Raw genomic sequence first — 25,169 nt, 5'->3', positions numbered from 1 at the left:
CAGGCTGGATATAGTAGCCTACCTTTGCCTCTCTGTATCTCTTCCTTTCTATTGTCTTGAAACAACAAACAATAATAGACGGTTATCTCAGTGCAAAAGGAAATTTATACCGCGGGCCCGCAGCCAATGTCTTCAACTGTAACCTAATCTTAGTCAGAATAGTTGGAGAGTTTTCATTCGCTTTTAGTCACATTACTAATGTATCAATAACCATGTTGTCTGAATCTTTATAATATTCACATGAAAGCAAGAATATGCTTTAACTAAACTAGGGAACTTTCTAGATACAAACAATGTACATCAACTACACTGAAATGAGTAGTTGGCCTGCTCTGTTGTTACATAGAGTGTCATTAAGGTGGGAAACAGGTGGTTTTCAGGTGAAGGCAGGTGCGGGGCTAGTGCATAATAAATGACCTGATACTGGAGCAGTGTGGATGAATTACTTATCAATCTACTTGTGCTAGGTATAGTGAGGGAGATGCTCGTATTATTCAATATAATACAGGGATGTATAGTGTGGGGAGCAAAGCTCATCGCAATTTTTCAAAACCACTTTAAAGTTTTTATCCAACAGAGTGAGAGAGAACTTCATTCAAGGACTGAATGAGGTTTAAGGCTTTGGAAAGGAGAGAGTGAGCGGTGGGATGAATGCAGATGGATTTATAGCCTCAATAAACTGTAGTCTTGGACACGCAGTTGTCAGGGTAAATTTCCACAGCAGGGGTGTGTGATGGGGGATGCTACCTGCTGCCCGGGCTTCTCATCTCATGGCCAGTTTTAACACGACGCTACCAAAAAGGTCCACGGCCCCCAAACTGGCACGGCATAACACAGTTACTGAATGCCGCATTGTAGTAAAACTGACAATCTATTGGGTCGGAAACTTTGAGTGCAAATGCTACATTAACAACGTGGAAACTGATAGAAACATAAAGAGTATCATTAATTAAAAAAAACTACCTTTTCCTTTTTCTCTACTTCTTTGGCATTCCCTCGTTTCTTCTCTCTTCCACCTCTCTCTCCACCTGCTGCGGCTCTCTCCCTGTCCCCCGCACCTCCAAACAGCTTCCTGGCCCACTCGTCTTTGTGAAGGGCCTTCCGATGGGAGTGTGAGTGTGGGTGTGGATGTGGAAGAGGAGGAGGTGGAGGTGGAGGAGGAGGAGGTGGTGCTGGCAGGTGGTGGTGGTCTCCGGGGGCCAGCGGGGCCCGGTAGCGGTCTGCCGGGATCTTATTCATGGGCGGGGGCAGGGTGCTGCAGTTGGCCGATGACCATCCGTCGGTGGACTCGGCGTAGGACTCCTGGTCGCTGCTCAGGCCCTGGAGATGGCTGTGGTGGTGCTGCTGCCGCCAGTCTCTCAGCACATGGACTGGTAGCCACCGCTGCTGCTCCACCCCTACCACTCCTCCTCCTCCTCCTCTCTCTCTCTTCTCTCCTCCCCCCACGGCTCCTCCCCTCTTCCCTGGCGAGTAGTGGTGGTGTGGGTGGACCCCTCGAGGGTGAGGGAGGTCAGCCAGGTGCGGGTCGTGACGGTAGTGGCCGTTCCTCAGAGCTGGCGGAGGAGGTTGAGGAGGAGGTGGAGGAGGGGGTGGGAGAGGGGCGGCCGCTCCCAGGGTGGGGCTCCAGGCCTGCTGGGAAGAAGAAGGAGGGCTGTCCCAGTGGCGAGGCCCGGACACGTGGTTGTTGTGGTTAGGAGGCCCGCCGAGGTCCACCAAGAGGACCCGGTTGCTCTTCTCTTCGGGCAGAAAGTTGCCGATGCCGCTGTCGCTGTTGCTGCTAGTGCTGTGGTTCTGCTGCGCGTCGTTGTCCGGGTCGTGGAAGGCCCGGGCCCGGACGCCCTCGATGTTGTCCCCCATGTCCCGGTAGAGGACGGAGACAAACTGGAGGAGCGGCTGGGAGCTGGGAGGGAATTCAAGGCAGCCTCCAGTGTCGGGGTCCGGGGTGCACTCGAAGCCGAACTGCATGGCAACACCCAAATGCACCTAAAGAAACGACAGCCACAGCGAGAGGGTCAGTCGAGAGGGTGATATTTTCCACATTATACAATATGTCACTCACGTCTCAAGGACTAAATGAGATAGAAAATGTTTGAATTGTTATTAGCAGTATGTTAAGTGCAGCTGTTAGAATATATCCAGTTGAACAGCATCAATGACACAAGATTACATTTACTCAGGTCAATTTAAGGTTTTCTATTACAAAATCGGCATCCCACTTTATTTCTTATTTGCTCATTCTCTGATCAGATATTTTCTCATTTAAATCAAAACATTTTTGTCTAGACTTTCTTCGCTCATAAGAATTTCATTGGGGGCTGCTTTGTGTTGAAAGTAAATTAAACACAGATGAATTTAAAAAGCTTGGCTTGGTTTTATAAAAGTATAATCAAATTCCTCAATGAGAGATTAAAAGAGAATTGCTTATCGACAGTATTGTGTTGGCAGTACTACTGACAGAAAGAGGCTGGTCTGCTATTTCTGCCCCGATGAAGACATTGCCAGGTTGAAATGGTCTGCATTTTACAACAATAAGCCTGACAAAATAAAGGCTTTCATCGTAATTAAAATTCTTGATCTGAGTTAGAGTGGCTAAAGAACAAGAGTTTTTTTTTTTTTTTTTAAGATTATCTGAAAGAGCATTAATCCTCTTAGGTGGGATTGTAACCCCCCCTCACTGTATCTCTCACCAATGTTTCTCTTTTCATACCTGGTGGTGACATAGGTCTGGGTCTACTATGAACACGTGACATGAAGTCCTCAAACCGCCCTCTTCATCTCGTCCGTTGCTATAGCGATATTCGTCGTGGTCGTCGGTGGCCTGCATGGTGACCAGTCCGAAGAATCGACGGTCGTCAGGACAACAGGCGCTAAAGGCCAGTATCTCTGCAGGGTAGGTGGCCAGTACCTGACCTCTGTCACTGCACAGACGCACGCTGTCATGCATGACCTGGTAGGATGTGGTTAACGCATGTTACAATGGGACACCACAGTTACCAGACATCATTAACAACAACATGACAGACTTGCCCATGTTGAAAAAGTAATCTTATTGAGAGGCATTCAAGGTCACTGCAGTTTAGGCTTAGCTATTTTTTTTAAACTAAATTACAAATTGCTTTAAAGGTGCACTAGTGAACATGTCATGTACTCATAACTGACTAAAACACTTTATTCACTGAAAAAGTTGGTTTCTGGAACAATGTTTGAAGTTAGAAAGTTACCTTAACAATTAGTGTTTCACTGTTGTTGTTAACATCAGCAGGGCCCACAGTTTTGTATACAAACATTTTCTAGTCTTATGCTTCGTAAACTAACTGCAGTTTTTGCAAATGTAAATAAACCCCCTACCATGAAACTGCATAGTGCACCTTTAACAAGTTATTATCATCAGGTGCTTAACAAAACATTAAATTGCACCTTCATAAGGACCAGAGAATGGATCTTCTGCTCTGCCCGGAGGCGCCTCATGCTGCATCGGATGGCTTGCAGGCTGTCGTTCTCTAAGCTGGTCCCTGTGGAGGCCAACTCGATGGAGCCCAGATAGCCAACAATCATTCCCACGTTGAGGATGCCCTCGCTGGGCTCTAGGACCAAATCGCCCCCATCTCCTACGTCCAGGTCTGGCTCTTCATGATGGTGGTGGTGGTGGTGAAGGTGGAGCTGACGGAAGTCCTGGTCCAGGAACACTGAGTCGTCGTTGAGAACGTGAGCCATCTCCTCCTCAGAGAGCAGGTTGGGGTTGCTCTGGGAGGGCCTGTACGAAGGGAACTCTGGGTCGGACAGCGGGCGCGGCTTTGATGAAGAGCTAGGCCCGGGCCTTTCTTTGTCTGAACTGCTGGAGGATTGACTGGAGTTCTCGAAGATCATGTTGAAAATGCCCCCAGACTGCAGCTCTGCCACTACCCTCTCTGCCCTGTTGATGCCCAGCTGCTTGGGATCCAGTTTGGGTTTGCCCCCCCACCCACCGCCACCACGGGCCCCACCGCCTGACCTGCTGTTATTGTTGTTGTTGACACCGCTGTCATAGAAACCGTCCAACTCATCATCGCTAGAGCATGAGTCGAGGTAAGATGCTGCCATTGTGTTGCTGCTATGGTGACGGCTCCCAGCAGAGCGTTGGTGGTGGTGGTGATGGTGCCTCTTGGGACGATCCACCTCTGCTATGACCAGCTTCAGGACGCCAGAGCAGCGTCCAATCAGCTTGACCACGTCTTCGTGCGACGCCTTGGAGACGTTGATGTCGTTGACGGAGAGGATGTGGTCTCCTGAACGCAGCCCTACGTAGTCTGCAGGGCTCCCTTTCAGAATACAGCTGAGGACACATGGACTCTGGCCTGACAGTGTGAAGCCGTACCCGGTTCTTCCCCTCGCCACCTCCACAGCCCGGATACGGCCCTGTTGTTGCTGCTGGCTATGGGAGGAGGCTGGTGGAGGAGGCTGGGCCAGGTTGAGCCCGCTTCCTCCACAAGGGCGCCTCCTGGAAGATGCATCCCCTTGCCTGTACATTGTGCCAGGGATCTTCCTTTTGTCCATTGATTCGGTGATCTTCAATCAAACATCACATGCTCCCGAGGCTCCCTTCAAAAGCAGGAACGCAAGGCTTTTTTTAATGCAACGTGTATCTTTTTGTCAAGCCGGCGCTCTGCTGTCGAGATGCTACGAAAAAATTAGTAGCAGCTCTAAATGCAGCAGAGAGGGGTGAAAGCTTGGCCTCAGCTCTGGCACGGCCTTGCTACTGTATCATTCCCATCGTAGTGTCACACTCACTCTCTCTCTCTCTCAATTCAGAAGGTCTGTTACCTGCAGCACAACACAACAGAACACAGCCAAGTCAGAGACGAGAGCATTTTTCTCTATCACATGCTTTAACTGTCTACCTGAGCTTCTACCATACTTTTATTCCATACAAAGATCCAAAATGCATTTGTGTGGTCAATAGGATAACATGAGAACTCAAAATATCAAAGGAAAGCTGTCATTATAGTGTTATAAAATAATGGCAATATTATTATAGTCATTAGGGCTTGTTAAGGGGAAGACTCTGCACGCGCAGCCACACCTGTGCAGGGTGGAGTCAGTTCAGCTCTGTCCAATGGAACACCTGCTTTCAAACCAGAGGCGTTTCACACCTGGCAGCCAGCGTGCAGGTGAAACTACACACACCTACACCCAGCAGGACGCAACCACTTCAGGGTAACTTCAGCTTTTGACTTTTTATTTCGCTTGTTGCTTATTATAACAGAAACATGTTACCCTTATGTGATTGTTGAACGAGTTTTACTCGTAAATAGTCCACGTTCACTAAGAAGCTGCGGCGAAAATGTTAAGGTTTGCTGAAGTTAGCTGACGCGTTGCCGTTAGCTTAGTTAGCTGTAGTGGTTTGCTAGTAGAGCTACATGTTAGTACTGGTTGCAGTGGTCGCTGTTGCAAGTATTTAGTAAATAAGTGTGTGGGTGTGTGACACTTTACACTCAGAAGGGCATGCTTTTTGGTTTCTGTCAATTCACGAGAGTTACAATTAAAAGTTCCTTGCCGTTACTTGCTGTTCAAAAGTGCATCCACCCCTGCTTAAACTAAAGTCCCGCCCCCCGAGTTCCAATTCTTTGGAATGTCGGTCTGTATCTATGGCAACGGCGCTGTACACATACTTTTATGTCCTGTCATTGGTTTATCCAGGCTGTCAGTCAGCGGAAACAGCTATGCGGACAAATTGGCAAAAGTTAGTTTGAGAAATCACAAATAAAAGTATCAACGGTAGCATATTCCACAGGTGTCAAATCTCTGCAGCACGCGAGCGGTCGTTTCAAGCCCACATGTTATATTAATGAGAGCATTATTGGAAGCAAAGAGCCCGTATTTATCTTTATTTTACCATCACGCAGGGATAAAGCAAACGACAACAACTGGTTACAACAATGAGTTGTAAAGTAGGGGATAGCTAAGTAAAAGGTGGATGCAGGTCCTTTTTGGTATGTCCCGTCAAAGATGTTTGGTCCAGCGGCTTCACTCACTGGGATATGTTAAACAAAAAAATGACTTACTTGTCAGTGCAAGGCCGGTGGACGGTGCTGCTGCTCGGACAGTGTCAATAGTTTGGTAGCTAAGGTTAGTAAGGTAAACTCAGGGACGATGGGTAAACAAAAGAAAAGGCTGCACCATCTGGCGAAGTAGCCTTAAGAGGAGGAGGACTGGAGAGGGAGGTGTGTTTAGAGTGGGCAGCGGAGGAGGGGGTCGTTCATTGGGGGGAAACTTCATACAGCTCAAATCACTACATGAAAATAGTTCTTTTGAAGTGTTTACACAGACATTATTATGGCCACATTATCTTTTAAAAGAGAAGTTTATCTGTGCTGCTGAACAGTGGTGGGATTATCTTCTTTTTTTGGGGGGGGGGGGGGCGGTCGTGTGCTTACCACAGCAAACATTGTACTGTACTGTAGCATCCTGTACACATTGGAGACAGTTTATTTTGTTCAAAGTTTAGTGTCACTAAACTGGTTAAAAACTAGCAAGGTGGCTTCAGCGTGGTACATAGGCTACTTGCACTGTTGGTTTATTTATTTTTTTAAGCTTCAAAAGTGTATTTGAATTTTGGAATATATGTTGCAATAGCTTATAAATGGTAGGCTATGTTAAGTGCTATAATTACAGTGTACAGTTGCTTAATACCTGTGGCATCAGGACTTCAGCTCAGTGCTTCATAAGCCATATGGCAGCTGTCTGCTAATCGTGTTAATACCTTTTAAATCATCACCATCGTAGTGGGTGCTGTAAAACAAGGGCAACATGTTTTCATTCAGTGTCTATAAAAGGTAAGGTAATTTGGCTACAGCCGGGCAGAGAAAAAGGAAATTATACTAAAGGTGTTAGAGGTACAGTTAATGGTCTGATAACAGGTTTTATATGCAACAATGGACCTTTTAAATCGCTTTAAATTAACAAGTTTGGCAATCTTTTTTTTTTTCTTTTTATCTCAGTGTTTCCTGCCCAACTCAGCTTGACCATTTGTTGACTGTGTGGCTAATCTGAGTTGGCTGGCAACAGCTTGTTCTCCCTGACAAGAGGGGAAGAGGAGGCAGAGCATGTTAATGGTTGTATATCCTCACTGGTCGATTGCATTAGACACACAAAGTAGCTCTGCTGTGTGTTTGTAGAGCAGCAGTGGTTGCGATATCTCAATCTGAAAATACAAACACAATTGACTGGTTTGCAACCTCAGGGCTTGTGCCGAATTTACAAAACGGAGACAGTCATACAATTCACAAACATCTTTAAATAATTTATTCATTTCTAAAACAGGCCATATGCAGTGGTTAATCTTTTAGAAATATTAATTTAATTTGTGTCTTTTACAGGCAATTGTCCTAAGAACATAAACAAGATGTGAAGGAGGCTCCAGGAACCTGTTAAGGGTCCAGACTGAAGGAACTTTAAGGTGGGATAGCATCATTCGCCATCTGTACTTCTGTAACCACCTTAAGAATCATAAAATAAATCAAATGTTGTGGGCAGTAAACTGTATTTTCAAGAAAGGCCAAGCACCAGCTTGCTCATTTCAGATGAGATGTCAGAGTTGATATTCTTGGGCATATAAAGAACTTGGTATATTCAGCCACACACTATGACTATATTACCATCAGAGTTGATTCATCTCCTGGAAGTAGAATTAAGTCTTAAAGGGAAGCATGTTAAATCAGTTGACCATGACCTTCGTCCATCTCCCAAAACCACAAAAGATTTCTGGGTAATCGTATTACCCCCTGCAGGGGGCCCCAGTCAGTCTTTTGCTCTCCTTATGCCAGGGGAGGATACAACAAGACACCATGAAAAGAACATCTTCTCTATCCTGTTACGGAATTATTTCATTTAACATGAGTAGTGCAGTAAGAACAGGTGTTCTTTCATCTTCCATTTAATTTCTCACCCACTTTGAAGAGACTGTTGATAGTCTGAGAAAAACAGGACTTCAATCTAGTTCAAGGAGGCATCACATTATTTTAACATTAATAAAAGTAAGCAAATAGCGTTGCTTTAAGGTTGGAAAAGTGGTAATATTTAGCATACACTGTGATGTTTACTTATATGTATTGTAGGACTCTTGCATAAAGAAAGCACCTAACATCAACATGAGAGGAACTTCAAGTGTTTTAAGTGCTAAGTGTATTTAATGTTCTGCACAGACAATGGATGATAAACTATTTACCAATTTTGAACAGAGACAAAATATTTAAAGCTCAACAAACACAGAAAAAAAAACACGGCATCACTATCTGTTGATTTGTCAAAGCTGCTGTTGGTCGCTAAGGTTACAAGGCTCCCTTTGGATTGTGTTGCATCTCTCCCACACAACAGTCGTGGGAGACCGTACCCACGGAAATACAGTATTAAGGACTATGCAAGAAAATAGCAGTAATGCTAAGCATGCTTTCAAGCTTTCAGTGTACAGGACATACATATATTCAGTCTTTATCTAAGGCAAGTGTATGTACAGAGTTACAACGCCCAGCACACTCCCAGGCAACTCAAGGTCAAGTCTTCAATAAAATACTTTAAGCTCAGAGATTTATGCGGTCTATTGATTTTTCATTTTCTCATTGTGTGTGTGAATAGGACAGAAGAAAATGACATCACATTATCTTACGGTCCATTTTAAGATCTCTTAGCTTTACACAGTCATTTTATCATGCACCATGGCTTTCATATTACTTTACAATTACTTTTTACAAGATAAGAAGGTAACTCCATTTAAAGCGGACTGTAAATGACTTCCTGTCTAATTACAACAACGATACTCACATCTTACATCCTGAGAATTTAAAAAGTACAAGAAATGGAAAAGCTGGAATCATTCAGACGCAGTGGGGAGCACACAAGATTTGAACGCAATAATATAATAAAAAGACTAGACAAATATTAGCTATATCATAAAATCATGAGAGGAAATGCATTCTCCCCTTGCTACCGGTTAAAAAAGAAAAGACAAAATTGCTGCTATTTTGGTATTTTATCTGATTTGACAGTTTCCACAGCCGTAAGTGTTGGTATATGGGGCCAAAATAGATTATGAATAATTTTCAAAACGTAGAAGAAAATGAGATGATTTTTTCTATACTTCCAGTATATACCTGTCTAGCTCTTTGTCAACTCAACACAACATCCAGAATAGGCCACTGCACAGATAAAGAAACAATAGCAAATGGGTGCAAACCAGGTGCCTTTTCTGCAGTGACAGTTACAACACCCGGCCCCTGTTTCACATCGTCATTTGAAAGTAAAAGAATACTATGGCTATTAGCGATCATTCTTACACAATAAAATATTTACTATTTAACTCGTGTGTGTTAAGAGAATGACCACAACTTAAATATAAAAAGAAGTCTTAAGTGACACTCATTATGGACAACATTAAGCAGGCATTTCTGACCCTTGTGTGTCCTAACCAGACCTTAAGCACTCTTAACAAAACTCACTGAAAATAGATGCATTGAAACTTTAATTAAATATAGTAAATACTTTGCATTGTCTAATTTTCTTTTACTCTATTTTTCTTATCACAATACTCAACTCTTCACTGGAAAATAAACAAATCCAATTTTTGTGTTTGATAAATGTAATGTTTAAGTGTTCAAGGTGCTGTCGTTGGCCTGGAGGAATGGTCTGTGTGGAGAGTGGGGAGGGGGGTGCTGTGTGGTTGTAGGCGGAACCACAGTTTGAAGGGTTTGCAACCAGTGTCCTTCATATTAAGTGGACTCTTCAGACAATCCTTTTTATTTAAAATACATCTTCAGACTGACTTCAGATCAGCCCTTGGTTTTTTTCTGCATGCTCACTCCACTGAATTCGTCACGGTGACTTGAGCGCTTCTACTCTTTTCATATCAGTTTTAAGGAGGGAAAGATGAGGCTACAGTAGATTTTTTTTCTAATGAAACATTCTGTACTCCCCCATCCATCACAACTCCAGGGAAGATATCTCACTCCATGCTTCCTCTTAGTGCTTTTCATGCCTATGTTACAGCTTCCTTCAGAGTGTAGTGTCCTGGTGGATTGACTGCAGACAGCCCAGTAGCTGGTGATAGGGGCTGCCCGGCGAGGCCACGGTCTCAAAGACAGACTGGAAAGCCCTGCGGTCCAGCTCCTCCTCGATCTGGTGCCGGTAGAAGTCCATGGCAACCAGGCAGAAGAGGTTGATGTCCACCACCTCGCTGGAGCCCATTCTGCTGATGACGTGTGGCAGTCTGGTTGAGGAACAGAGGAGTTAAGGACAATAGAGGTTGGAATTAGCACGTCACTGCTACATACTCTACATCTTTGTTCTGATACCCATACTAAGTATAGTAGAAAGAGTTTTAGGATGACCGAATGATTGTGGTCGGATGCAGTATGCTTAAAAATACCCGGATGCCTTCTACATCCGATCGACATTTTGTCGTCAGAAATCAGCATGCTATTTGGGCGATTCTGACCCACAATCCCCTGCGCACCGGAAATGACGTCACATCAACGGATCTTCCGAGTGAAAACAACCAGCGATGTGACAGATAAATAAGCAAGAGGTAAGTTCAAGGCGCGATGTTATGATGAAATAAATAAAAGTATATCCCAATTGTTTGCCTTCTGCATGATAACAATATATGTTTATGATCAGCTGTTATGTAGAATAGAAAAAAGAAAGAGTATGTGATTAGGAACGCAGCCACTGAGAAGCTACAATAACACACGCTGATGGGATTGATGTCATGTTAAGGATACAGGGCCGAGATCCACTGGGACGTTGAAGCAGAGACAAAGAAACAGGAGAGGCTCCACATCGCCATGGCGACCGGTGTCCTCTGAGTGAAGTTGGACAGGGACAGCAGAACCCAGTCTCTCACCATAGAAGACTGGCCTGTGGCATGGAGGGTCTGGAAAACCTGCAGACAAAGACAGAATCACTTACAAAATTGTATTACTTATTTTCAAGATTTGCATTATATTAGTACAACGCATGAAAACAAACTAACAGATCAGATTATTTTGTAATTTTTCAAAACAAGTGTATACATGAGTTTGTTTTTGTAGTCTGGCAATAAAAAATGTGCATTTTCCAAGAACAGGCAGCGTTTCAGGTACGTTGTACAACAGATGACCGTCTCTTTTAAATTACCAAGCAAAAGTGGTTTCTAAATCAGTTTGAGGAATGAGAAATGCAGTATGCAGAATCAAATGATTTCCAAAACAAAAACTGAGCTTGCAAGATGTTGGCTGTTTTGGTATGCGTTTAATTTCTAATTAAATTTGAGCATGGCTGAATCGAGCCGCTTCATATTTTGTTCTTCTCCAAATTCTGCGGAGTGCATCGATCTCATTTATTTGTTTTACATTCCTAGAAAACAAAGGGACCCCAATGTCTTTGCTCCAGCTTGATGTTGCCTTGACAACATTTTGTCTGACTGACAACAAAAAGCTGGCTGGGTCTAACAAAGGTACCAAGTAACAACCTCACAGAGACTGGAATTCATTGACATTCTCTGTTATGCTCCTTGCAAGAAACAAACTGCCAATAAACCAAACAAAGCATATATAGCATTTCTGTGGTCAAATCATTTGAAAATACAAATGAATTAAATCATTTAGATGTAATTTTACTCGGCTAATGTACAGATTATTGTGATTCATCTTTTTGTTTGGCATATAATGCATTAAAAATAGTTACATTTCTTCTTCTTTTATTTAAATTCATTTGCTTTTGCTTATATCCTGCTGCTGACCTTGTAGACGACGGTGGCCATGAATTGTGGGTAAGGCTGCTGATTGGACAGGAACTCTCCGATGACCTTGTTCATGATGTCCTGTGGCGGGAAGAAGTCATCCAGAAACTGAGGCAGAATCCTGGCCACCACCCGAGCCTCGCTGGGTAAACCTTTCCGGATCCTGCAAACAGGAAACCATGATGAGGAAACAAAAAAGGGCTACGGTTTATGAAAGTGTATCAGCTGCACCGGTTATTGGGGTAGTTTGGATGCTTCAAACCGAATTGGGTCAAAGAAAGCTGAATATTTAAAAGGTCACCTATAAAACAAAATGCACTTTCATGGTTTTTCAACATTTATATTGGTCCCTGGTGTGACTAGACTCACAAAGTATGACAAGAAACCCTCTCTTTTTTTTCTCCACCTCCACCTTTCTGAAAACCTTTGTTCAAAAACCCGACTCAGATTTTCTATCCCCTTACGACATCATAACGGGGGAACTAAGACTGGCTTTTTGGAGGACGAGGCTTAAAGAGACAGGCTCTAAAACGGAGTGTTTCAGACCGAAGCTGAAAAGAGGACATTTTGCAATGGCACGCATAGGCCTTTCACACCGCCGCAAAATCGGAGCTAGTTCTGGGCTTGTTCGGAGTTAGAGCCAGTGTTTTGGTTTCACACCGCCAGAGAGCCTGCTCCGGGCCGTAAAAACCGGGGGAACTCATACCCCAGGATTGAGCAGGGTTTGATAAGAACTGCTTGCGCGAACGGTTGGGGGAGGGATTATCCTGACCAACCAGAGCAACTCAAACCTCATGCCCGCCATATTTAAAAACACCGCTACTACGAGACGTAAACATAACATAATTACCGAACGTAGCGATCAAATTGACCGGCGAGAATACGCTGTATGGGTCCTGTTTGCTTAAGAAAGCAAAGCGAGAGCCAACAAGTGTAAAAATAAGACGTATTCGCCGCTGTTGTTGTGCTTAAAGCTAGCGGTAGCTTTAGCGTTAGCCACAAGAGCAGCGGCGTCGGGTGACGTACACACACGTTTACAGTGACGTCATGACGTTGCTCTCTTGCCGGCTCCATGGCTGTCTCCGGTCGATGTGAAACCAACCGGTTCATAACTGGGATAAGGCTGTAACCAGTTTTGAACTGACCCCAACACCAGCCTGGAACTGACTCTTGGTTCATTTTGGTGTGAAAGGCCTATAAGAGAAATATAAAGGGTTTCTTTGGGCACTTCACCATGAAAACAGCTTCTAATAGAACCCAAATAACCTGAAAATGAACATTATAGGTGACCTTTAAGATCTAAGGCTATATGGTTTGTTTGTTTTTTAAATGAAAAGTTCACAGTTCTTGTCTCATTGAGGGTGTGTGCGAGAGTGTGTGTTGTGTACCTGTCAAACAGCACAGAGACCCTCTCCATGGCAACAATGATGGACTCGCTGTCTGGGGCCTGCGGGTCAGAGTGAACTGGGCGACTGGCAGGGCTGGCTTTCTCCTTGCCTGAGGAGAAAGCAACATGACCGGCCGTGATGCCCGGCGCCTCTGCTGCTGTTACGTCAACCTGACCTCTAACCCCTGTCACGTCTGAACCCGACGCAAGCACCGCTGAGAGGACGACAGGGAGGGGGGGGGCCAACCAGTGGGGGGACAAGTTAGAGTGGGAGTAGTAGGGGACATATCACAAGATTCAGATCAGAATTTAGTTTGGCCTCAAAACTGAAAATTGGGGAAAATTCTCAGAGGAACCGTCAGTCACAGTCTTAAGAAGTAGGTTTTATGGGAGCAAATGCTGATGGAAAATACAAAGACATTTTCAATGCCATGTTTCCTGGTTCTCTTGTGACCTAAACATGATTGAGCTCGCATAAAGAACGCTATGCAGAAACCTACATTGGTTTGCATTTAAAAGAGACGGTTTATTAAATTAGTTTGCTGGCTGGCTCTTCAACAAAGAAGTGGTCTTTAGTCAGTGGACATATGGACGGAAACATGTTAAGAGTTTCTAGAGTTAGTAAGGGGTTGACGTAGGGGTTAGAGGTAGGGTATATCAGAGGAATGTAGAGAATTCATGTATCACATGCAGGAAGAAAGCAGGTGTTATTTTTATAATGCTAGCAAAGGCATCATTAAAGGGTTGGTTGGAACTTAAAAAGGGTCCATTATGCTGTAAAGAGTTTATTAAATGTAAAATCACCAATGTTAGTCATGATCAGCTTAACAGTAGGAGCATGGAGGTGTTACAGGCAGAGTGTCCAAATATACACAAGTGTAATAATTGTGAAAAGTTCTTTCCTTACATCATTAATCCAAGATGGAGACTGCACAGATGTGATATTTATGAAACACTTTCCTTGCATTTCTTCTTATTAAAGCCATACTGTATCACATTAGCTAATGTCATTCTTAGGATTTAACACATGTGCTTACTATAGACACTAATAGGAAGGAAGGGGTATGGGATGAGGGCACAGGAAAGAAATAAAAAAAAAACCTTACTTTGGAAAAGTAATACTTGCAGTTCTCAAAACTACACTCAGTAGTGAATGAGGATAACTGATAATAGTGTTAGTACAAGTCCCAATAAGAGTAGGCCTTTCTTACCAGTGTACATGCAGGTGAGCATGAGGCCCAGGGCGGCCATGGCTCTGTGTGGTGACGGCATGTTGACTCTGTCCACACTGAGTTTGACCAGCGCCTCTCCGTCTACGCGGGACAGCTGCTCTGACAGCAGGAGACGCTCCAGGCCCCGCAGCACACAGTGGTAGATGACTGAGGGAGTGGAGTCCTCACTGGCAGACACCATCACACCGCACAGCTGGCAGACGGGGACAGAGAGAGATATTTTTACAAAAGAAGAAAAAGATGCATGGACATGTTGTTTAGCTAATGAGTTACACTAGCACATTAACTCTATATTTTCAATTTGAATATGTATAGCCAACAATGTATTTGTTGCCAATTCATTGTGAGTAAAAAAATTAAATATTTTTCCCTGATTGAGGGAATTGACTGATTCCAACAAATAAAACTCTAAATAATTTAATACTCATTTTGATGCTTTTTTAAAATATGTTCCATTATGTAATGCTGCAGTCAAGTTCACGTTACTGGAACCATATAACATATTATATACCTGTATAACTCCAGCCATGAAGTCAGCTCCTACATCCAAAGGGTAGTTCTCCATCATGTAGAAGGCCACTGCGCACATTACCAACACGTGCTGCTGGTTATGAAGGTTCACACAGCTGCAGGGTACAAAAGACACAGAATAATTGTAATGAAATTAAGAATGCAATAAAATAGAAAGGCAAGTAGATATTTTTTCAAGATGTCAAGGGCAGCCCCTAGTGGTAAAATGTTGCATTGCACTGTTGGTCCCATCACCTTAATTCAGTGGTTCTCAATTATTTTCTGTCATGCATTCTAGGGGACATAATTTTTTTCGCATGAGCATTCTGCATACTATCACCTTATTATCAAATTAGATGTTAGATTATAAAATTAGCTTAGATAATTTATGCAGCAACTTAAAAAAAATTCGAAGTTCAGTTTATTAGCTCAATTTGTAACATTTAAAAAAGACTGCTCAGTCTGTGTGAATCTCAGGACAGAGAAACAAGAGCAAATGATTAACTGAGGTTTGCATTTAATTCAAAACATTTTTAAACTGTAAACATAGTTAAGGTGGTGTTTTTTTTATTATTATAGGCCAATATGCCTTCTGTGATGCGATAACCTATAATTAATTAATGTTATTATTAGTCTACTTGCTTGATTTCTTTTTAAATAGCCTACAGAGACACTTGGAGACACATGCGGACGTTTATTTACTGCAAATCGCGGCCTTTCGCGCGGTTATGACCATACACAAGCACACATCGCGCTTGCTAGCGCGATGTGTGCTTCTCAAATGGGCGCGCCCCACCATTTGAGAAGCACTGCCTTAATTAAAGCCACAATACTTTGAAAATCTCTGAGTTACTGTGATGCCAGACTACTCTCATGTTGAATAAGAGAAAAGATATGAAATATCTGATTAAAAAAACAGAGCAGATGGCGTAGAGTCTTGGTTTGTGTCATTACAATTATTTGAAAGTCAAATTCAAATGTATCATATCACTATTACTGCAAATTAACTCAAATCTTTAAGTGCATTTACCTCAGTGTTATACTGAGACATCAGATATGTGAACACCATTCCTTGCCACCTGAAGCACATGGGCCGGATTCTTAGCTCACTTTAGGGGGTTACTCTCAGATCACACTTAATGTGTCTGAGACAGGCAATGTTTGGTAAAAGTCTTGTAATCTGCACTAGCCCTAATCTGGATTAAACTAAGTGATTACACAATCTACTTAAGAACACAAAGGGATGGGGGACTTACACATTGACATTAAATACATTTGCTCCTTGAAGCTGTTTCATCATTATCAGTTCAGGTTATGATGAGATGCTGGAACAACAAGGTAAGCCTGTGTGTGAGTGTGTGTTTTGAACAGCAAACTCACTGAGCGATAGCCCTGAGGTTGGACAGCAGGTACTCGGAGACGGTGGGGATGAGCTGTTTGGCTGTGTCATCCAGCAGGTCACACTCCAGCACATACAGCACTCCATGCAGAGCCCCCATGCGGCTGGGCAGGTGGGTGCTGCGCAGGGTGGTGTCCAACAGGCGACACACAGGCTCTGCTATTACTTTGTCCTAGAAATATACATTCATGGTTCTCATACACAGTATAAACATCAGATTAGCCGTTAATGGTAGTACAATAATAAGCACAAATACACATCCTTGCCCTATCAAAATGTCCCAGACACACCCACACACACACAAGGCCTTCCTCACCATGCCCAGTACAGCAGCAGCCTTGCAGATGGCAGGAACCAGGTATTGATTGAGGATCTCGTCCTCTGGCGGGTGGAGCTTCTGCAGTTCCATCAGGGTGGAGAACATCATGTCAAACTGGTTCCTCTCTGTGAACAGGTCCGACACTGCCAGCAGCTACAGAAGGCGACATGATGGGAGAGAGAGTGAGAGGACAGCTGACCTTCTGAGTCATGGGGCGGATTTCTGACAAGCAGATATATATTTATATTGGCTGGTTTCATGTTTCCATGTTATTGTATAGAGATAACTGAGTGTGTGCTATTTATCTCACCGATCGAACCACTTCACTGATGAGTATGGTCGGGGTCCTCCTGTTGCTCGGAGAGCCAGGGATCAACCACTGGCTGTAGAGCTCCAGGAGGAACTGGGAACACGAATGGATGTCCACACCTGCACGATGCTTCCTGAAAGAACAGACAGATTAACAGTGGTGAGTGGTAAGTGACTGTGTGTTCTTGTTGTTTCAGTGCATGTTCGTGTATGTTTTTAGACTGAAGTGATGTGTGCATTCATGTGTCTGACCTGGAGTTGATGGGAGATACGGGTGGGGACACGGGGGCAGGTGTGTCTGCTTCATCTTCCTCATCCTCACCCCATTCCTCCTCTCTCAGTGGGGTGATGTTGTTCCCTAACCACACTGAGTGGATGGAGACCTGAAAAGAGAGAGCGACAAAGGACAAAGTCAAATAACATTGTGCTTCTGAACATTTATTAACATCCTAAATACTGTTACATAAGCTTCATTTTATCCAGCACTCCCTCTTTTTTCGTGCACGTCTTACCTGTCCCAGTTTGTAGTCCATGTTGCCCATCTCCCTCTCTGTGTTGATCTGAAGCAGCAGCTTCTCATGGCTGATCAGCGTGCCTGCTGAAACACAATGAAATAAGGCAGGTGTGAGTGCAGCAGCTATGGGGAGGGAGACTTTGTGAGTGTGGATCATGCTTTACCAGGTGAGGCTGCAGACAGCGAGGGCACAGGGTCCCAGGCGTGGTACGGGTGGTGTGTATGGACATTGTCTCTCTTCGACACAAGAGCCTGAATCTCTCTCTCCACCTCGCCCCTGATCACTGCCAGTTTCCTTCCAAACCTGGGCACAATAACACAATCAGGTAAATATGGTTGCATGCTTATTCTGGAAGCTATCGCAGTGTGGACAGAAAACAGCTAGATGTCTACCGTGTCTCCAGGGCTTTGAGGCTCTTGTTGCGGGGCTGCTGTTCCAGACAGCTGACTGCAGGGTTGCCAGCAGTGGGCAAGGTCATGGCACTCAGCACCAGGCTGGTGATGGCCTGCACTGCTAACACATTCAACTGGGTCCGCTCCAGGTCCTCCTAAAGACAAAAGGGTTAACCAAGCCTTTAGAATGAAGTAACTTAAGTAAATGAAACACTTGGCAAGTGTATTTCTTCAGTAGAAAATCTCTCAACATAAATACCTGCACATTTCTTATATAATGACAAACTGAGTATGCTTATGCAGCTATGTAGGACTGATGTGTTTTGCATGTACCTCCTGCTGCGTCTCCTCCTCCTGGTCCATAGTGATGGGTTGGGTGACCAGCACCCCCAGCAGAGTGGCCCACGTCTCCTCAAACTGAGTCCTGCTGCTCCAGCCTAAAAATATAGAAACAAAACCATTAAGATGATCCAAAATACAGCATATGTCAGTAATGCAGCATCAATCATTCCAGAAGTCAAGTTTGGGGTCTCATGTCTTTGATGAGATAAACCTGAAAAAGACAAAGCCCATTTCATGACTGTATGTGTGCATGTGTTTGTGTACCCAGTGTGTTGATGCGGTAGAGGAACTCTCTGAAGACATCCTTCTCCTGCAGGAAGTCCACGGGGATCTCAGGCAGCGTTGTGCCAAACTCTCCTCCTGGCTGAGGGGACCAGCCCAGTTTCCAAACCTACACACACACACACACATTCTTTTTAGACCAATACATTCATGCATACAAACCTAAGATATATCATCTTTCACACACTGACCAGTGGAGGCACTCGGGTGAAGCTGTTGACCAGAGGCAGTCGGGACAGACTGATGACGATGTTACGTAAGGTCGGCGTGAGGAAAGCGGGGAAAGCACTGTTTCTATGGTGACCCAGGGCGAGGACGCTCTGAAGGCCTTCCACCAGCTCTGCCATGATCTCACACGCTTGCCACTGGAACTTGTCTGCAACACACAGGGGGAATTTGCAATCATATATCCCCTAAACGTTTACACCCGGGTCAGAATATAAGAAGTCAAACTTGGCTGCTAAGCAAAGCTGGTTTAATATATTGAATAAAACAAGCCAGCAGTTTTTATTGACTGTCCAAAGTGAGTGCTCACGGTCAGCATGTTGCGAGTCCACCTGGTCTTCTTCAGCCTCTCTCTCTGCTCTCGTCTTTTTCTTCTCTGGATGCAGAAGCTGGTCTCCAGGACTCACAGCCACTGGGAAGAAAAAGATATAGTTAGAGCAGCGTTGAAATTAGGGCCCGACCGATATATCGGCCGATTATAGCACATCTCTTCAAGCACTCATGTTGAGTGAGATGCATTGCTGCCCCAGAGGTAGCCTAAATGAATGCATTACATTATAGCCTATTAACAGCAGCAGCAGGTGTGTTGTAATACATTGGATTAATTCACACTTGACAGTGTCCCCTGACAATGGTAATTGATAGAATGTATATAGTGCTTTATTGGAGGTCATTCAAAGACACTTTACATCATACATATAGAAAATCATACCTATAGAAAAAGAAAACAAAATACAGACACATTAAAGATAAGGTTTGGAGTGGAGTCAGGTGTAATTATGATTTCTTAAAGAGGTGAGTTTTGAGTTGAATTTTGAATGAGTTTATCTAGTCTGAGATGCTAATGTTTGGAGGGAGGGAGTTCCAGAGGGTTGGGTGCAGTTACATAAAATGCTTAATGTCTGAGTTTAAAAATGCGTCATGTCACTTTAGACATATTTGTAACACTTTATTTTTTAGATAATGCATATTTCAATTAATAAAAAGGTACACCTATTGACAGTAACAAGTATTTATATATTTTAAGGGTTCAAAAAAGTAAATTTTTTTAATATATATTTTGGGGATTTAAAAAAATAAATAATCGAACAATTTAATCGTTATCGTAATTTTTCTCTGAAAATAATCTGCATCGGCACTCAAAACTCCATATCGGTCGGGCCCTAGTTGAAATAACACCAAACGTACTTAACGCAGTCATGTCATGTGACCATAGTATGGTTAAATCACAGGGAATGCAGAAACAAACATGTCCTCCTTCACCTGCAGTAATGATTTGGCGTAGGCAGTAGATGAGGGAGCAGGTGTGTGTGGTGTACTCTGGGGTGGAGAGCTTGTTCCAGACACATGACTGCTGCAGGGACAGACACAGGCAGGACAGAGCCCACTGCAGGTCCACACTCAGGGGCAACTGGTCCTGGAGGAGACGCCACACTACAACCTGGTGCAAAGAGAAACAGATGAATATGGTTGGAGTGAATATAAAATAGGAAGCACACAAACATTTAAGAGAAACAAAATAGTCATCTATTTTGAAAAGTAGATTTGATGAAGACTGAAGTCTGGAAATATTTCTCTTACTTTGTGAGTCTAGTCACACTGGGTACCCATATTAGTGTCAAAAAACCATGAACAAGAGCCCTTTGCATAATAGGTGACCTTTAATATGTGGTCTTTACCTCAGCAGCAGTGCAGGTGAATGTGGTGATGAGGTGTTCCTTGTCAGAGGGGATATGTAGTGAGGAAGGCAGCTGGCTCACACTCAGCAGGTACTGGGACAGAGCTCTGCACAGCGACAAAACGGCGGGGTAGAAACTTGGCTCACCTGAGAAAATGGCGGTAAACACATAAAAAAAATACATTGAAATCATTTCTCCCCACAGATTTAGGTTTCTACCCAACTTGTTTTGCTAGCTTGTAATACACAGTGCAACCTGAATGCTTTAAAAAGGACAATTTCAAGCTCAGTAAGAATCCCTTCAAGTCATTTTCATGTTGCCCTTCCCTCCCACTCTCACCATACACTTTGGCCAGTTGGTCCCAGTATGGCTGTGGCTGGGAGGGAGGCAGGAAGGACTGGTGTGGGACAGGGAGTGAGCCGGTGACCCCCGCCAGCCTCTCTAGTGTCACCTGCAAGGCCGTCTCCAACAAGAGGGAGCCCTGGCCCCGAGCTAACCGCTGCATCCCCATACTCAGGCACGGACACAGGAGGCTTAGGTTGAACTCCTGAGGGGGGGGGGGGGGGGGGGGGAACAGGCCAAGTTAAGATGCAATACTGTATATTCCGGTTTTAATTAAAAACAATATGCTAAAGAATATCTTTAAGGTGCGATGTGTGGGCAATGCACTGCAGTCTGCGTCACCTTGCAGCTCATGATGTTCAAGATGTCAGCGGGAGGTAGTTTGGTGAGGAGTTCTGTTGTTTCCAAGAGAGAAACATCTCCACGCAGACAACACTGAGACTTCACCAGAGCCACGTACCACTCCTAAAATCAAAAAGACATTTTATTTTAAGACCTTCCATTCTGAATGTCTTCACGTTGGGGGAGCAGGTATGTTGTGTATCTCCACCCCATCCCATGTTCTAACCCCTTTACCTTATCTGCATTGACCAGCTCAGGGGCAGGTGGGGGATTCCCATCCAATGGGTGTGATGTCACAGGAGGTGTGGGGCTACTGCTGCCGGCAACAGTGGCTCTAAACCTGTCCAGCAGGGAGTAGAACCTCTGATGCCTGGGATTTAAAAAAATAGAAGAGGAATATAACATTTTATTTTCTTATTTTGAAGGAACTGGATGGATTAACTTCCTATCCTGCAGATGAATGGTCCCATCAACAGCCCACTGAGAGCAGGAGATGTAAAATGACCTGGGTCAGAGATAACACTTTTGGTTACCACAGGAGAGCAAACGCATTGGTTAAGGCATCATTTGGAGAACCAATGCAACAATAACTCCCTAGAACATGCACAGACTTGCAATACAGAAATGTGTTACCTCTGAGCCAGGCCACTGGTCTGCAGGTATTCCTGGATTCTGTCCAGTTCCTCCACAGGCAGCTGAGCTACACTGTTCTGTAGGGTAGAGGAACAGAATACCACAGGATCAACTTGAGGGAAATCTCAAAAAAGTACAACATTTCAACATCAACACTTTTTCAATCTAAGAAACTCTGGGCTTTTACAAAAATTCCAAAGAGAGAAGCAGTTAGCATTTGAAAAAGTGTCTCTACTCTCATCAATATTGCCAGGAGTTGCAATAGCCCTAGCAGGTTCCCTACATGTATGACACTGAAATGGAATTCATCACATACTCAATTTACAAGTAAACTTCCTCGTGAAAAGTAAAATGCCCACCCATACATAAGGCGTACCTGTAGAGTCTCAGCCAGCAGCATCTCCACCCTGCGACATGCCAGTGTGTCCACCATGCGAGCCAGAACCCTGAAGGGAGTACTGAGCATCTTGTCCACATACAGCATTAGCAGTGAGCCAGACTGACTCAGGTGGATGCCTTCCAAACACTGCAGTGTCTTCTTCAACATGGTGGGCTGCCAAGGAGGAGAGGATGCAGTTAGTTAGGTAGAAAAAAGGTGGTGGAGTAAAGAAGAAAAGAAAAACAGAACCCATTTATGAAACTCTTCAAACAAGACTGGATATTTTTTAATGAGCTTTATGATTCAAATGACTGGAATAATGATGGAGATGGAGGGATTAAAGGGTTTAATCTCACAGTGGTGAGGTTGTCACAGCGGGAATGGATAGCCTGGATGAAGAGGCCGCTGGCAGCCGAGTTGCGGTGCACGGCGCTGATGAAATCCTGCACCGGAGGCTCATGGGAAAGGCTGATGAGGTCACGCACATGGTTGACAATCAGCCAGGTCAGATGCTCCGAGTCATGGAGGTTCTGACACTAGAGAAGTGAGGGGAAAAAAAGTTATATTACAACTTAATCCTATAACATAGATAGTCTGTGCAATCGAAACATTTAGGTTGATCTTAGTCTATTTGGGATTTATTTCAAGAATGTTCAAACATTTTGCATTGGTAAGTCTCACCACATAGTCACAGAAGAGGATGAGAGCCCCTCTGTGGACAATCTCTCTGTTGACCATGGCCAACTGACTCTCAGAGTCCTCTCCTCCTTCCTTTGCCGAGTGAGGACTCAGCAGCTTAGTGCACGAGAGGCTCTGTCTCCTGATGGAAGGACAAAAGAGCAAAGGATCATGGTCAATTCCCTGTCGACTTGAGTTTGTGTGATTGAAGTCTAACACACACATAGAAATCCGGCATCCGTTCTTACTTGGTTGTCTGGTGCACCTCTGCCCACCAGGAGTAGTTGGTGTAGTCTATGATGAGGAGGACCTGGCACCAGAGCAGCACCAGAGAGGGGTGTGTGGTGATGAGACACTGCACCAAGCTGTTCAAACCCTCTAAAGGGTAGAACAGGCCGGCCTCGCTGCCCCCTGTCTGTGCACCTCCACTCTCGCCCTTCAACAGACGGCTGGCTGCAGCGGTTATCCTGCGAAACATTCCTGGAAGATAAAATGAAAGCCAAAAGAATTGAAAGATCATGCAACTGTTTTGGTGTATGAAATGGATTTTACGTCAAGCTAAATCGCTATAATTTTTTACCTTTAAGTAAGCGAGTGAAAGAGAGACCACAGTATGCATCGAAATTTTGTAATGTATTTATATGCGACAGACTATGCAAGATTAATAATGGAAATATGACAATGCAGGCCACCAATTGTTATGTCTGAGTTCCCGGGAGATCGGACCAGTGCAAAGGCATTTATAACAAATATATAAGAAATTGCATTGTTTTCACAGATGGTCTCGTTTGCTGTTACAGCTCATTTATGATCATCAGAGGAAACAGTACACTGTTTCATAAACATTTAAAAGTTCCTCTAAGAGAGATACTGAAACAACTGTTAAAATGAGCTTACCACTTTTAAAGACATGTATGAGACACATGAGCAGTGTGCCCAGCTGCTGGCAGTAGAAGGTGTGTTGCTGCTCTGTGATGTCCACTTTGACCTGTCTGGAGGAAATGTCATCCAGCAACACTCCCACCAGCTGGAGCATGAACCTGGGAGGGGGGAGGGGGGGGGGGCACATTTCAAATGAAAGCAAAAAGGAAAACATACAGACAGTGGATGCAAAAAAACGCAGAGGCCGAGTGCAAACATCAATCAATCCTACAACTACACAGAGAACGCTCTCACTCACCTGGCAAAGGTTTCCTCAGGTGGGCTTTTCTGAGCCTCACCATTAGGTTCCTGGTTACCCAGTGTGTCTGCAGCTGGTGTGTAGTTTGGGGATGGGCTCTGCTGATGGAGGCGGCGGATGGTGTGACAGGAGAGGAGGTGTGGGGACAGGGAGAGCTCATGGACCCGGGACAGGACAATGTCCTCAGTGGACTGAGAGACAAGGACCCGGAGCACGGCCAGGATACCAGACACCCACAGCTGGACTGTACCTACTGATGTCTGGAGGGAGCAGAGGTTGGAGTTCCAGTCAAAAAACTATGCAGTGAAATCACTCGACAAAAAGTAGACAAGCTATCACAAAGTCTATCTAGGGGTGCGTACCAATACTCATACTTTCCTACTACTTAGTATTTGCTACTACTTAGTATGACAGATTTAGGTTTTCTATTTAGATTAAGGATGTCCTGATACATAATGTCAAATGCAGTATACCAAAACATTCCCTGGATGTCCTACTACATCCAGTCGCAATGTTTAGTGTGCAAACAGCATACTTTGTTGGCTGTTCTGACCTACAATCCTCCTGAGAGAACTGCCAGCAATGTGACGAACATATAAGTTATAGGGTCAAGTGAGATGCACAATGTCATGACACAATATATATTAGGAAAAGTACACCTGTATGTCCCAATTGAAGCATAATGCATTTAAAATACACAGCTGTATGTGGTATGGCAAAAAGAAAAGAGTATGCAGTTTGGAATGCAGGGTAGTTCTCTGCAAGATCAGATACCAAATGAGATGTCTCACCATGGTGAGCGGGGTGGTGAACATGCTCTTGAGCAGCATGTCCACAGGTCTGAGAGAGGAGGGCGCCACAGTCTCAAACAGAGTGTTCAACACTCCCAACGCCTCTGGAGAATCCAGGTGCATCTGTGAGGAGAACACAACGTACCAATATGAGATTACATTACACAGGTTGTAGTCCCAATGGCTAATAGTTCTAAATGTGCACAATCATGTTTGATCTTACTGTATAGCAGATTGATTTGACAGTGCTGACTCATCACAAACATACACACCCGCTTGCATTTTCCTACCTGCTGCCTAGCGATCATGGGAAGTATGACGTCAGCGATCTGTCTGGACAATCTCTTCCACTTGTCCTCGTTCTCTTTGTGACACTGCTGCAGTACGAGGATGAACATCTCCAACACCTACAGCATACACGTCAGAGAAATGTCAAGCAGAGAATAGATCGGCTGGAATACATTATTACAATCACCCTGCTGAG

General features: G+C 44.2%; 2 protein-coding genes and 1 long non-coding RNA gene across 6 annotated transcripts in view; 1 reads left to right on the top strand and 2 right to left on the bottom strand.

Annotated features, from left to right (window-relative positions):
* The window catches only part of rgs12b (regulator of G protein signaling 12b), a gene marked incomplete at its 5' end in the record, with an annotated part of 44,619 nt that extends 40,086 nt beyond the window's left edge, over nt 1–4,533 (bottom strand). Inside the window, 3 exons of the mRNA XM_080029583.1 lie at nt 964–1,983; nt 2,708–2,947; nt 3,418–4,533. Coding sequence (XP_079885709.1) covers nt 964–1,983; nt 2,708–2,947; nt 3,418–4,533 — 2,376 coding nt within the window. The remainder of the gene's footprint in view (nt 1–963; nt 1,984–2,707; nt 2,948–3,417) is intronic.
* Nucleotides 4,534–5,147: 614 nt separating this feature from the next.
* On the top strand, nt 5,148–10,886 carry LOC307252140. The gene is made up of 4 exons (XR_013844922.1): nt 5,148–5,193; nt 7,356–7,435; nt 10,018–10,555; nt 10,747–10,886. It is a non-coding gene; the product is annotated as an uncharacterized lncRNA (long non-coding RNA).
* Nucleotides 7,514–25,169, bottom strand: part of htt (huntingtin) — a 34,231-nt gene continuing 16,575 nt past the window's right edge. For all 4 annotated transcript variants that reach the window (XM_080029719.1, XM_080029720.1, XM_080029721.1 and 1 more), the window contains 31 exons: nt 24,976–25,092; nt 24,686–24,808; nt 23,895–24,154; nt 23,612–23,754; nt 22,963–23,194; nt 22,718–22,856; nt 22,393–22,572; nt 22,034–22,210; nt 21,658–21,734; nt 21,259–21,394; nt 21,025–21,147; nt 20,680–20,887; nt 20,341–20,486; nt 19,925–20,102; nt 18,972–19,073; nt 18,628–18,812; nt 18,419–18,545; nt 18,146–18,249; nt 17,813–17,967; nt 17,584–17,723; nt 17,418–17,503; nt 17,158–17,288; nt 16,907–17,039; nt 16,594–16,749; nt 16,259–16,449; nt 14,880–14,994; nt 14,348–14,561; nt 13,138–13,351; nt 11,750–11,912; nt 10,752–10,912; nt 7,514–10,237 (listed from right to left, as the gene is read on the bottom strand). In XM_080029719.1, the coding sequence (XP_079885845.1) occupies nt 10,024–10,237; nt 10,752–10,912; nt 11,750–11,912; nt 13,138–13,351; nt 14,348–14,561; nt 14,880–14,994; nt 16,259–16,449; nt 16,594–16,749; nt 16,907–17,039; nt 17,158–17,288; nt 17,418–17,503; nt 17,584–17,723; nt 17,813–17,967; nt 18,146–18,249; nt 18,419–18,545; nt 18,628–18,812; nt 18,972–19,073; nt 19,925–20,102; nt 20,341–20,486; nt 20,680–20,887; nt 21,025–21,147; nt 21,259–21,394; nt 21,658–21,734; nt 22,034–22,210; nt 22,393–22,572; nt 22,718–22,856; nt 22,963–23,194; nt 23,612–23,754; nt 23,895–24,154; nt 24,686–24,808; nt 24,976–25,092 (4,830 nt within the window). In that variant the 3' untranslated portion in view covers nt 7,514–10,023. The remainder of the gene's footprint in view (nt 10,238–10,751; nt 10,913–11,749; nt 11,913–13,137; nt 13,352–14,347; nt 14,562–14,879; nt 14,995–16,258; nt 16,450–16,593; nt 16,750–16,906; nt 17,040–17,157; nt 17,289–17,417; nt 17,504–17,583; nt 17,724–17,812; nt 17,968–18,145; nt 18,250–18,418; nt 18,546–18,627; nt 18,813–18,971; nt 19,074–19,924; nt 20,103–20,340; nt 20,487–20,679; nt 20,888–21,024; nt 21,148–21,258; nt 21,395–21,657; nt 21,735–22,033; nt 22,211–22,392; nt 22,573–22,717; nt 22,857–22,962; nt 23,195–23,611; nt 23,755–23,894; nt 24,155–24,685; nt 24,809–24,975; nt 25,093–25,169) is intronic.

This window comes from Ammodytes marinus (assembly GCF_949987685.1).
Source record: "Ammodytes marinus genome assembly, chromosome: 6".
NCBI classification, from domain to species: Eukaryota; Metazoa; Chordata; class Actinopteri; order Uranoscopiformes; family Ammodytidae; genus Ammodytes; species Ammodytes marinus.
This window is presented reverse-complemented; position numbering and strand designations above follow the sequence as displayed.